Here is a 12,996-nt window from a genome sequence, read left to right as displayed (position 1 = left end):
GCTATCTGATTGTAGGGGCAATCTAACACACAATACAATGAAGACAGTTATTGCTTTCTTGGGAGCTACCCTAACGCTGATCTAAAGAGCTCAACACCTTTTCTAGTCCTACTTTCCTTGTTGAGGAATCCTGTATTTCATTTGGGCACCTCACTGTCTCGTCTCCCAGGTATCGGAAGCACAAAGTAATCAAAATGCAGCTTGCTACATTTTCATATTCCATAATATGTAGCTATCCCCTTTGAGTAAATAGTTACGGAATATTTGTTGACTAGACTACAAAAGTAGCTTGCCTTGTATCTAGACTACTACATGTACCGGGCACAAGCAGCGTGTTTGTAACTAGCTCTTCCTTGTTTCCAAATTTCCATAGTATGGATTACATATTTCACGGTATTTTGTACAGAACACTAATGGTCCTAAAGAGCAGCAGATGCTTTTGTTTTGGTAGACCATCTCCAGCATGAGATGCTGCAGATACGATAATGCGTGGTCTGATTAGATTGAAATGAAATTATAGACCCTGGATATGATAGGAATGCTTAATTGGGGGCACCGACAGACTGCACACTGTAAAATTGTTTTTACATTGCGCAGTTTACATGGGTGTTTACATATTTACAGTAAACATTTTTTACTATTCCAGGTGCTTTGCCCAGAATGATATAGATTATACATTAAAATGTGATTGTTAGAATGTGGAATTTGAACATAGTTGTCTGGGTTCCCAGGGTTATCTGCTCTTGTTGACTCCTTGAAATCCCTTGTAAGTAAGATGCCTGTATAATGGGAAGAGTCTTCTCTGTACACACAACTCAATTTTAGAACCGCCTATGGTACTTTCCCTATTTAGATAATCTTTCAGTTGCAAAAAAAATCATAACCTGGCTATACTGTAGACCTTGTCAAATTGTGAATCATCTGTCTTGGTTGTCCTTAACCTCTTCAGCGCTGCGCGGATTCCCGCGCGGTGCTGAAAGTTCTGAGCGCAGGCGGGGCCATGACGGAACGGTTCCGTCATAAGCACAGCCCAACCGACGTGCATGACGGAACCGTTCCGTCATCGGCGTCGAAGAGGTTAAGTATGGGCTTTGCGATGTTTTTGATACTCCATTCTTTAGCTGGCTATAGATAGCTGCTGCTGGAGGTCATCAGAGATGTGAAGAACTGTAATTATAGGTTACTGATAGGAGGGGATGGTGGAGCAAAATTTGCACTCTGATTTTGCTCTGCTGCTTTGATGGGAGAGGGAAATTATTAAATGAAAAAGAACAATGTGTGCATTAGAATTGTATTTATAACATTTGTAACACCTTTCCTTTGAAAGGCTTTGGCTTTTTGTCCCAGCTTTTTTTTTATATATATAGGCTTGGCTTAATAGACACACCATGAACATCTTAAGAACTATTTGTTTAGCTTTAGCTTTTTTTTTTTAGGTTAGGGTTCTAGCATCTTGCCAACAATTAAGTTTTGCAAAACGCATGACAAAAAAAGCATTGACAAAGCCAGATGGCTGGTGGCCAATGTCTTATTGGCTTTGGCAATGCTTGTTTATATGTAATGATAACTACATGTGAAAGCTAGAACAAATAAGGCAGTGGGAGACCGTAATAAGGCAATTGAGTGCCCACTTAACATAATAGAAAATTACTCTATACCATAATAATTAAACCATAGAAAATCGAGGTCTATCATTATTCCCTCTGTACCTAATTATAATTGGAGAAACAGTAAATCCAGAATATATTAATTGGTCAACTCAGAAGAAATATAGAAAGTTAAAAAAAAATGTATTTGATAAAACATATAACACAGCACCAATTGTGAAACTATCACAAGTGACTCTGCAAACAACACCCCAAATAGTCATTCATGAAAAAGATGATTCAAGAGGCAGCACAAAAGGTTTTCAACGAAAAGAAAAAATACATCAATAACCCTCCAGCAAAGCCATGTCACTATGGACAATTAAAACGTTGATGCACATTTCTGTGGACACCCTCCCATAATCAGTCAACCTTCATCAGGACCAAAAATAGCCATCATAGACCATCATTCTCTAAATAAGGAATCACTGGAATCATGTAAATAACTAGTGACATGACACAACAAGGAGCATGGTAATACAATTCTCGATAACTCCAGACGCACAGATTGTCAGAGACAACAACCCATTAAACATGGGTGAAATCTTGTAGAAAGAATCTGATCATGTGAATCTCAACTGGTGCTTAACCACTAGGTCCTCACTCCAAATAAATAGTTTTGTAAATGCCGACCTGCAGTAGTCACAGAAGGACGAAACCTAGCCTAATGGCATACTTTGGACTCTACAAGCAGAACCACTAGTTCCTGTTGTGTTGGGTATACACCGACTGATGTCTATTTCTAGATACATTGTTTCCCCAATTATAGTTGGGAATTAATGAACAATTGATAGAACTTGATTTTCTATTATTTAATACGATGGCTAGAGTTTTGTATAACTGCATGTGACCCAAAGGACGGTTTGACTGAAATGACCAAAAGTGTTTAAGCTAAATTCTTTAATCCCACTTTTATTTAGGCGTGTTCTGCCTGTTTAAAGGATACAATCACCTTGCCATATCTGTCAGCCTTTGACTTAATATCTCCCAAAAACATGGGTAGGGTATTGTAGAGGAGAGGTGAGTGGTTAAGGGAAATCCCTACTTAACCTCATGGGACAGATATACTGGAGCATAAGTAAGTTGACATTCCAGTAATTGCTCTGAAAATATTGCATTATCATGTAATCAAGCCAAAAATGTGAAGTTGTATTAATGGTTAAGGTCAGTCGCTCAAACCTGTAAATTGAGAATTCTGTGAAATTGCTTGTAACATTTTCATTCTAGGAGGAGGACCTTCGGCAAATCTTCGTACTCACAGTAGAAGTGCTTCAGGAATTCAGCAGGCGGGAAAATCTCAACGCTCAGATGTCTTCAGTGTTTCAGCGATATCTTGCACTAGCCAACCAGGTTTTGAGCTGGAACTTTCTGCCTCCAAATTATATCCTTTATTTTTCATTATGTTCAAAGTTCTGGTGCTAGTTATATCTGGGAATGGTGTTAGTGAACCATTTTAATTCTATCGCATTATTGCAAAAGTCCTTGTTAGTTATACTTTGACCTTCTAAAGAATTTAAGATTTTCTTCTTTTTTTTTTACCGGTTATGCACAATCTATCCAGCATTTATGTTCTGTTATTTACAGTGGTGATGCATTTCTCATCTTCAAAGTAAATTACCTGTTCGCTTTCTACAATGCCACAGGTTCCGTGTGTCATGATTATTCTGCATTTTGGTGAGGCACTTGGTTCGTGGACCAGTTTTAGGTCATGCTAAGATCCGTTTTAAAAGTAACCTTTGATATTATAAAAGTATGTAAACGGCCATTTTTGGTAATGCCCTTTCTTTCGTGAAATATGGATGTAGATAGTAAAGACAATGCCTGTGAAATTAGACTGGTGTTTGCTACTTTTCACCTATTTATGTTTTATTCTAGCACAAAGAATACAGACAGTTCTGTGCCAGAGTTGTAGATGGGGGTTGTTACAAGTACAGGCCAATGTAACAATGATGGCTGCTCTCCTCTTTGCACTTGCATGCCCAGGTAGAACTTGGTACTCCATAGTGAACAAAGTAATGGGACAAAGAACTCCTGCTCTATTTTCAAAATTATTTCATCCTATTGCAAGAAACCTGGTTGGTTGAGCCGCTGCATCTGCAAGGATATAAATCTTACCATCTTCCGGCCTGCAGAAGGGCTAAATTTGGACACCCGACGGGAGGACTTGCAATTTACACTTCCATCGAAACTATAAACACAGCCAAGGAACTAGCCAACAAGGTAACAGCTAACTGCATAAAAGCAATCAAGCTGGAGATAGCAGGTCTCATCGATAACCGGCAGTTTATCCTTGTAAACATTTATCTTCTTCACCCGCGTGACAAAAAAGCTGGTGCTAAATCATTGGTTACTGAGCTGTCGAGACTACTTGAGGCTTCCCCGAATCCTATAGCCTCTGGAGACTTCAACATGCTCCTAACAGGGCCTCACGAAAGAGACGAGACAGTGGAAGAGCAATTTCAGGCCGGGGGGATTGCACATCAGGAAGCTAGCAAGTGGGGTAAGCAAACCGGCTCTGCTAAGGAACTTCTCAAGGATTTGGAAAATCTGAGCCTGGTCGCGTTGAACGAGCGCTTTCCAGGAGATTGCCCACCAGCAGCTATGTTTCATAACGCTTTATCAAACACAACAATTGACCATACCTTTACGTCAATATTTCTGTTCAATAAAATAGTAGACTTCAGGATAGGTAGCTCAGATTGGCACCTACCCAGCAACCGGTCGGTCCAGGCACGGTATTTACGGCCAACTGCAGAAGAATTAAATGTAAATTTAATAATATGGAGAACTTCTTGACCGCGGCAAAAACTTGTGGGAAAAAAATAAGCTGGCAAACCAAGACATCCTTAAAAGTTGGGCTAAATTCATCGATAGCCTTGGCATGCTCCACTCAAAAGAAGGGGGGACAGGTGCATTTGGAGCAGTTAAAGCTCAGCAAAGGTCCCATCCCACACGGTCCAGCACGCAAAGATATCATCTAACAGGAGCCCAATTAACACAAGGAAAGCAAATAAAGAAATAAATAAATAGAGCTGTACGAAATCTTTGCCGGGCAGGGCCAGACGCAAAATTGCAAGACGAGCTAAGATTGTTAAAAACAAGCAAGAAGAAATGTATCTGGTCAGTACGCCGCGAGATTGCAGAAACAGCATGGGCCAAAATCCTTCATGATGCCAAGGCCAACAACAGTGCCAGGTTTTGGCAAACAGTGAACAGATTACAGAATCCAAGGGCCCTAGGAATAAACTCTCACATTACCGAAGATGATTGGACCAAGTATCTACAGGACCACTTTAATAGTGGGCAAACAAATAATATACATGAAGCTCAGGAGTTCAGTAGACCCGGCTCAGGTCAACTAAAGCAAAAAGAAGAAATTATCTATGCCTTCATGACTAAACGGATCACAAGCAGAATCTCTAAGGGCAGAGCTGAGGGTGCGCCATGCGCCAACGGCATACCACCAATCCTATATAAGCGAGACCCGGATTATTGAGCAGCCGCACTCCTGCCACTCTTTACACACAACGGAGGCAGAAAGAATCCCAGATTCCTGGAAGGGATCTATCATCTCCATGATAAAGAAGAAAGTTAGTCAAAAAAATGCGGAAAATTTATAGATTAGTTGCATTAATAGACAATGATGCCAAATACTATGCGGGATTGCTGCTTGAAGAACTTTCAAAATGGGCATCCGAAACAGCAGCTATTCCAATTAATCAATCTGGCTTCCAGAAATGCATGGGCACTTCGACAAACATATTGGCCCTATCACTCCCAATGGATGCCACAAAAAACATTAACAAACCGCTTTGTTTGCTTTATAGACTATTCATCTGCTTTTGACAATATCGACAGGAACAAACTCTGGGCAAAACTCTCTATAATGAAAATCAATACCAGACTTTTGAACCAGCTGATTTTACTCAATACGGATACATGGATACAAATTAAACTGGGCGCCGGCGGCTGCTTATCAAGGAGAATACCGACAATCATGGGGCTGAAACAAGAGTGCGTGTTAGCGCCGATTTTGTTCAATTTATTTACGCCAGAACTGGACAATTGTAACCACCACGCCCCAAATCTCGGAGGCCTCTCCTTCTCGAACATGCTCTATGCAGATGATCTTGCCCTTATTAGTCGTACTCCAGTTGGCTTACAATGTCTGATAAACATCACAAGTAACTTTTCCAGCAAGAATGGAATACGCATAAACTTGGGCAAAAATAAAGTGCTGGCCATAAATCGGAAAAAGAAAGCACATTGCTTCCGATGGGAGCTGGAAGGTCTGAAACTCGACATCGTAGAAGATTTCAAATACCTGGGCGTAACTTTAGACAACAAAGGTACATTCCTCCCGCAAAAAGCAACAATAAGCGGTAAAGGAACCTCAATAGCAGTCGCATTAAAAAAAAACATTAAACAAAAAATAAGCGGCCCGAGCTTTACTCCCTTACTACAGGTACTTTGAGCGAAACTTCTCCCTACTATTACCTATGGAAGTGAATGCCTTAGAGGAAGAGATGCCGGTATCCTAGATAGGACGGCGTCAAAGGCAATGAGAATAATATTTAACCTCCCACAGTATACATCACCGGCCCTGATAAGACCAGAGTTCGGTCTACCAAAACAGCAATAACAAGTAAGGGAGCCTATGCAAAATGCTGGCACAGAATAAAGGGAGCAGAGCCAGGGACATTAAATGCACATCTATGGAATGAGCTTCATCGGCAAAAAGATAGTGCAGCTATGACTTTTTTAAAAGATTCAATTGACTTTGGCCTTGAAGGACCACTGGGATACCATTGGGGCCCATAAAAGTTTCAAGGAGCTTGTCAATAAAACAGTAAAAACACTGTCCCTTGTAGCGGACAAAGCGGCACTCTCAAAAAGGGCACATGGATGGTTTGTTATCGAGAGTTATAACAACTGCTCTCCCCAACCTTACCTTGGTGCTGGCTTTACCAGGTCAAAAAAGGAAAAATATCTGCAACTAAGGATGGGCATTTTACCATAAATGCTGCATCTGCCCCCATGGAAACGGACTCCATTAACAACATCGTGCAGATTATGCGGAGAGGCAAAGGAAGACATTTTACACCTCCTGTAAGAGCCTAGACCTGAGAAGGAATGCAGATAAGAACATGCAGACAGTCCGTGAAGGCCTGCTTCGAAAGAGGGGACATCCGGCTGGCCTGCTACTTGGTTCGTTTCTTGGGCGCAGCAGGAGTAACGCTAAGGTCGGCGGAGCAGGAGCAGAGCCAATGATCGGTCTCTAGCCGCACTACCCCTGATAGGCAACTAGGCCATTATAGCTCTGCTTATAACACAATCATTTTAAGTCAGCGATCTGCAAACTCTGGTGCTTCCCTAAAGACTTTAGACACTTTATAATTACTGTTTTGACATCTCAGGGTCTCTCCTTCTTTTTATTTAAAGTCATATTATGGGTTTATGCTATAACTTTTATGACGAAAGCACAAACAAGTTTTTTATTTCTCATGCTTATGAGTAAAAGCGTTTCAACTATTTTATTTGGAAAATGGTTTTAAACATTTTATGCTAATGAGAAAAGGAAAAAAAAGCTTCAATGATTTTACACAGGAGAATCTAGAAGTGCTAAATGGAGCTTTCCCTGGCTATACCCGCACTGATGATTTTGTAATGGTGGTCCTAGTATTACACATGTATAAGACAGTAACAAATTAATGTTATGTTTTTCAATTTTCTGTATCTTCAATAAGTGATTTTATGCAATGGTTTTTATTAACTAAGCATACAATAAAATGTTTACCATTTGGAGGTATCGGAGCACTTTACTTATTATGCAAAGAAATTTACTCAAGCTACATGTGCAGATTTCTGCGTGTTGAGAAGCTTATTGAACAATAACTTGTTGTTTTAGCAACATCAGGTAAGGGCAATTTCAGCAGCAGTTCCTACCATACTAAACACGATCAAGCAGACTGTTTTTATCTGAGCCATTGAGGGGCTCCTTTGTGCTCCCTCCAGTGTGCAGCTTGCTCACTGGGAATTCATGCTGCTTCTAGAGGGCACAGGATATTAGGCAATGGCTCATAAAGTAGGGACTGGACTAGAGTAAGCGCAGCACTTGAGCAGCCATTTTAGAGTGGTGTAAATTACACAAAGTGAGCAGCAGCTGCCACAGAATTGAAAGTGCAGATCTGAGTGTTTGGCCTTCAGTTATGCTCTAAGCTACTTAATTCATAAGAGGCACTAAGAAGAATGCTTACAGTCTTGCGAGCTGCCATCTTCAAATAACTGTTCACTAACGCCGTTACCTTAATGCTACAGTGTTATTTTCTTCCACTGTTTGACTACCTTAACCTTAATGCTGTATTGTTCTATATTTTTTGGTAAACTGTTGCGACCCAAATAAACAAGATCGCGCTTCCAGGCTATCTTCATTTGCAAGTACTTGTAGCGACATTTGCGTCCCCATGGGAAACCATCTACATACCCCCAGGGTCTTCAGATTATCAACAATCAATATATAGTATCAACATTGATTGCACAAGTTCAACTAGGTCAATATTGTTAGTGATCATTCGATTGATTAGAATCCCCGTGCTAGTCATAGTCGGGTGTTCACAAGCTCCAAGGATCGCAATGCTCTCTCACATGAAACAAAAACCATTGCTATTGTATTGATCCTCTTGCCAAAATGTACTTCCACTGTGTTGTTCTTGATCACTTGAGTGATCATATAATATTGTTACCAAAACGAGGATTTGGATCAAAATGCACCTCTGGTAAACCTTAATAAAACATGCTAATCTTAGATCTTCGTTCATATTACAGTTTTATCACAGAGTGTTATCAGGTAGTTCTCTACTCCCAGTTTAGGATTTTTCTGAAACTTACAGGCCTAATATTTTGTATAGGAGTTTCATTCGTATAGTGTCGCATATCCCTGCTAAAGTTCATTATCGGTCAGGGAGCATGCTACACTATAGCAGAGTATTTGGTTGGAAGGATGTTGAACTGCATTCTGGCCTATATAAAGATGTATGTAATTGATCAGAGTTGCACTCTTATCCTGTCTTGGTTTGCTCCACCCAAGTGTGTAAAGTAAGAAAAAGGCGTGAGGGATCGAATATATTTTTTTCATTATTGTGTTAACGGGTCTATTTGAAATGGTGCATGTGTAGCCTCACTTATGCATAGAAGGAATGTAGTAGAGTGAGAGATAGCTGTGGAGAGATGGACTTGCCTTCCAACCCAAAGGTGACAGTGTTCTGGTTCTTGGTTGGATTTAAGATGGAGAGGCTTGACCCTCAAAAATATAGGCATTAAGGTAATCAGAGTAAATTGTCTGTAGAGTCCGCCCAAGAATGACAGAGGTGCAGCACACATGAATGTACTGCATTTCCATTACAGGCAGCCATCTGCAGAGTCCACGAAGAAGTAATAGAGTGCATCCCTCAGGCAGACATTTGTTATAGGCCTCACTAGCAGCGGTCAGATGAGTTCACTAAGGAGGGACCAGGGAAAAACTCCCACATCTATACTGTAAAAGAGGAAGCCATGATGGGTTATTTTTCACGTCCACCTAGAGGTGACCGAGGACAACGTCAGGCATGCGCTGGACTATCTCCGGTCTCCTGATTTAGACTTTGTGTATAATTAGACCTGAGTCTGCACTGGGCAGTCTTCTTTGTTTTCCGTGGTAGATCCTGTGTACTAGAGGGAGGAGGATTGTCAATTAACATGATGTACAGGATTACTGAGTATATGGTTACTTTATGTGAAAGCAGACCAGTCTAATGTAGTCTACTGACTCCTTTTGTGGGACTAAATTTTTGAGGATTCTAATTAAGAAATCCTGCAACCACAAAAGGTTTAGTTAAATGGTGTGCTGATAGAACTTTGTGATCCTGGTTCGAGTGAGGTAATCTACCCCAACAATCTTGCATCAAGAGGACTTTCTCATTGTAGACCTGTTATAAGCAATTAGTAAAGATGGAGGTTTAGGTCCAACTATCTCAACCATCTGAATTTTTGATTCAGGATTCCCATATTTGAGCCAAAAGGTGGTTCAGCAGTGAAGCTGTAAAAGCCATTTTGTTTTGGTCCCCACTCTCAGGTTTGACAATTCTGCATAAAATGTTTTACAAGCTCTTGCTTGATATCAGGCTAATCCTTTGCATTCTGCTGAAGATTGACCAAGGAAAACTTGAGTTCCTTTGTGAAAGCACAGAGTCGGGGGAAGGCCACCATTCCCCAGCATGTCCATGTACACGTGCATTTATTTGGCACCTTACTCAACTTGGAACTTTTGAAAACTGTGTCTCTACATCTGCCCAACCAATCTCTCCACATACATTCCCCCCTCGCTCCCCACAACCTGACTGTTGTTTGGATGAAGCCTCCAGGTTGTTCCTAATGGAATTTAACAACTGGAATTTCTTCTCTACTCAAAAAGAAGTTGACTAGATTTGAGGGAATGTCCTTTGTGGGGGGTTTTTGTGCTAGGTTTAGATGGTCTGCTATGTGTTAAATCTAGAGTATATTTCTTATCAGGTGTAAATGTATATGTATTGAGGGATTAGCACACAAGTCATTGGGGAAAAAAATTATTTACATCCCCAGCCTAGCCTTAGTCAAGTATGACAATAGAACAATCGTCAAAAAGCCAGCACATTGTCTTTCTATATATATATATATATATATATAGATGTCCTTCTACCATACCTTTTCCTCCTCATCATTGGTAATCCTGCTTGTGATCATTTCTTACACAAAAAGAAAAAGTGTTAAGAAAAACTACAAAAATGTCAAGCCGTATGCTGTCTTAATAAATGCTATACATGTAGCCACTTATACAAAAAATAAATGTGACACATTTTTACACTGTATGTTGCCTAATAATAATACTTAGACACAAAGTGCATACCTCTTTTCAACCTGTAAGTATGTTTGCAGCTGTCTGGTAAATAGAAGGGATAATCCTTGACTCTGTGTCTTAAATAGAACTGAAACTTTTCTTCACAGTAGTTAGGACATTTTCCATTCTATGTCAAGACTTGAAGCAAGGTTTATTAACATTTAAAGCTTACTGATGATCAATGATGCCATCCTATCACTGGCTTGAAATAACTGTTCTTAAATGTAGACTGTCGGACAGGTTCAATGTCCTGTGGGTGCTCTATACCACAAAGGACTTTGACGTCATGGCTCCTCTAGCTGAATGCGCTGCAAAGCTAGAGATGCACATCATTCTTCCATCTAGTGGTTTGGTCCTTAATTGTCTTGTAGTCCATTTTGGTTTTCTTCTTGGTCGGTATTGACCATTTGGTGTCTTATCCATACACCTGTAATGTAAGATGTACTACTTGAACATTATCTCTGTGTTCACCATTATAATTTTTTTCTTTTTTTAATCTTTTTCTGGTTTATAAAATAACAGGTATAAACAGAGCAATTGTGACATTATTACAGCAGTATTCATTTATACTATTCATATAACAGAGTTGAAAAGCACTAAAGTTCCATCTGCATAATGGAGTACGATCATCAGGTACAGGTCTGAGCAATCCTTCATAAGGGATACCACTCCCAAAATCCATTTCCCACAGTAGGTTGTGGTCTACCGCTCATGTACAGTATTTTCAGGTTTCATCATCTAATAACTGTGGCTAAGTCCATAATCCTACCTGCCTGTGTTCACCATCTTCAAATTCTTTTTTCCACAATTGGGTCTGGAAGCTCAGCCAGGAGCATGGAAGTCATTGAAGTTTTGTCGCAGGATCACCAACCTAAAATAGAGGGAACTGAAGTTTAGAAGACTAATGCTCAGGGAATCGAGTTTGCACTTTAACACAAATCAGAGGTTTCTCTTGAGTTTTCCATTAGAAGAACAAACACATGGATCAGAGAACGAACATTGGAGATGGAGCATACCCCCTTTAGATTCAGCCTGAAGTGCCACTACAAGTTTGCCTGAAGGACAGCCACAAGATTTGAATTCTTTGCCTTCCAAAGGACCACATCTAATAGGCAAGTGGCCTGTGTGTGGAGTTCTTGCCAAAGACTCTGAAGACCAGGGAGAAACAGTGGTGAGCTCATTACACCATAGCAAGTTGCTGCAGAAAAGGTTGCTAAGAGACACCAGTCTTGTTGAGCGGTGAGGAAAACCCCAAGGCCTAGGTAAAGGGCTCTGTTGGAGATCACTAGAATGGAGAGAGAGTAGACATCCAAGGACAATGCTGCAAGTAAGTTCCGGGTAACAACACAAGGGCACAGTTGGGCCAAAACAAAGAATCCAGACTCAAAGTTCTCCAAGGCTAAGCCCTGACACCAAAACACCAGCATTTGTGGGCAAAAACAAAGAAAGCCCAGGTCTAAAGATACCATTTGCAAAAAATTGTTGGAACCGAAAAGGAATCTAGAGTGTAGAAGGGACAAAGAGCCTCACGAGAAGGCCTTGATGCGAAAGAGGAAGAACTTAACACTCCACTCCGAACAAAGAGCTCTTGATGTTGAGAGGAAAAATGTAGGGTTGAGTCTGAGATTGAGGCCCTCATGAGGAGGAAGAAAGAGTCTGACTCCCTAAAGGGATTTCTCATTTCCCTGATGCCTCAGTGGTGGAAGGAATGGGAGGAAGAACACCTGGAGCCCCGACAACACCTGAGCCCCAGGAAGAGGAAATCTGTGGAGAAGGGGACCTGAAGGTCATTTTGAGTAGGGTTCATTTCATTACCTGGTGCCAGCAGAGAATGGGTGGCAGGACCTAGAGATGGACTTTCTTGAAAGGAGGATTTTACACATACCCCTCCAGACCTTCACCCCCGCCAACATTGCGGTGTACAACACCCTGGTTAAAAGTATACTCTAAAGTGTACAAAAAAGTGATGGATGAAATGCTTGAATTAATCTCAGCCACTGGTAATTACTCAGGCCACATCCCTGTCCATTATTTTGCACACCATGCCACCTCAGTTTTGACCCAGCCATATGCATATCAGTCTCGACCCTGCTCCAATGGGAACAGTCCAGTAAAGTATACCTCTCCGTCATAGTAGCCTACTCCAGGGGCGTTCTAAAAAGAGGTTTCTTCAACAGACCTGTGATTAAGAGGTTTCTAGAAGGGGAAAAAAGGGTAGCTCCGCCAAGATCAGCACCCACACATCTTTGGAACTTAAACCTAGTTCTAATGCAGCTGATGAAACCACCTTTCGAGCCTGTTCATAAGGCGATACTAAAGGGTTTAAAACTGCCTTTCTGATGACCATCATATCCTTGGAAAGAGTCAACAAAATTCAGGAACTCACACCACTAATACGTTTTTTACAGATACATAGGGAAAGAGTGGAACGAGAACAAC

General features: G+C 40.8%; 1 protein-coding gene across 2 annotated transcripts in view; it reads left to right on the top strand.

The window, feature by feature from the left end:
* Positions 1 to 12,996, top strand: part of XPO4 (exportin 4) — a 495,809-nt gene that overhangs the window by 292,453 nt on the left and 190,360 nt on the right. For both annotated transcript variants that reach the window (XM_085621575.1, XM_085621576.1), the window contains one exon: positions 2,874 to 3,027. In XM_085621575.1, coding sequence (XP_085477701.1) covers positions 2,874 to 3,027 — 154 coding nt within the window. The remainder of the gene's footprint in view (positions 1 to 2,873; positions 3,028 to 12,996) is intronic.

The sequence above is a fragment of the Triturus cristatus genome, chromosome 8 (assembly GCF_964204655.1).
Source record: "Triturus cristatus chromosome 8, aTriCri1.1, whole genome shotgun sequence".
In the NCBI taxonomy this organism is placed as follows: Eukaryota; Metazoa; Chordata; class Amphibia; order Caudata; family Salamandridae; genus Triturus; species Triturus cristatus.
The sequence above is the reverse complement of the archived record's forward strand: the minus strand, read 5'-3'. Positions and strand labels throughout refer to the sequence as shown.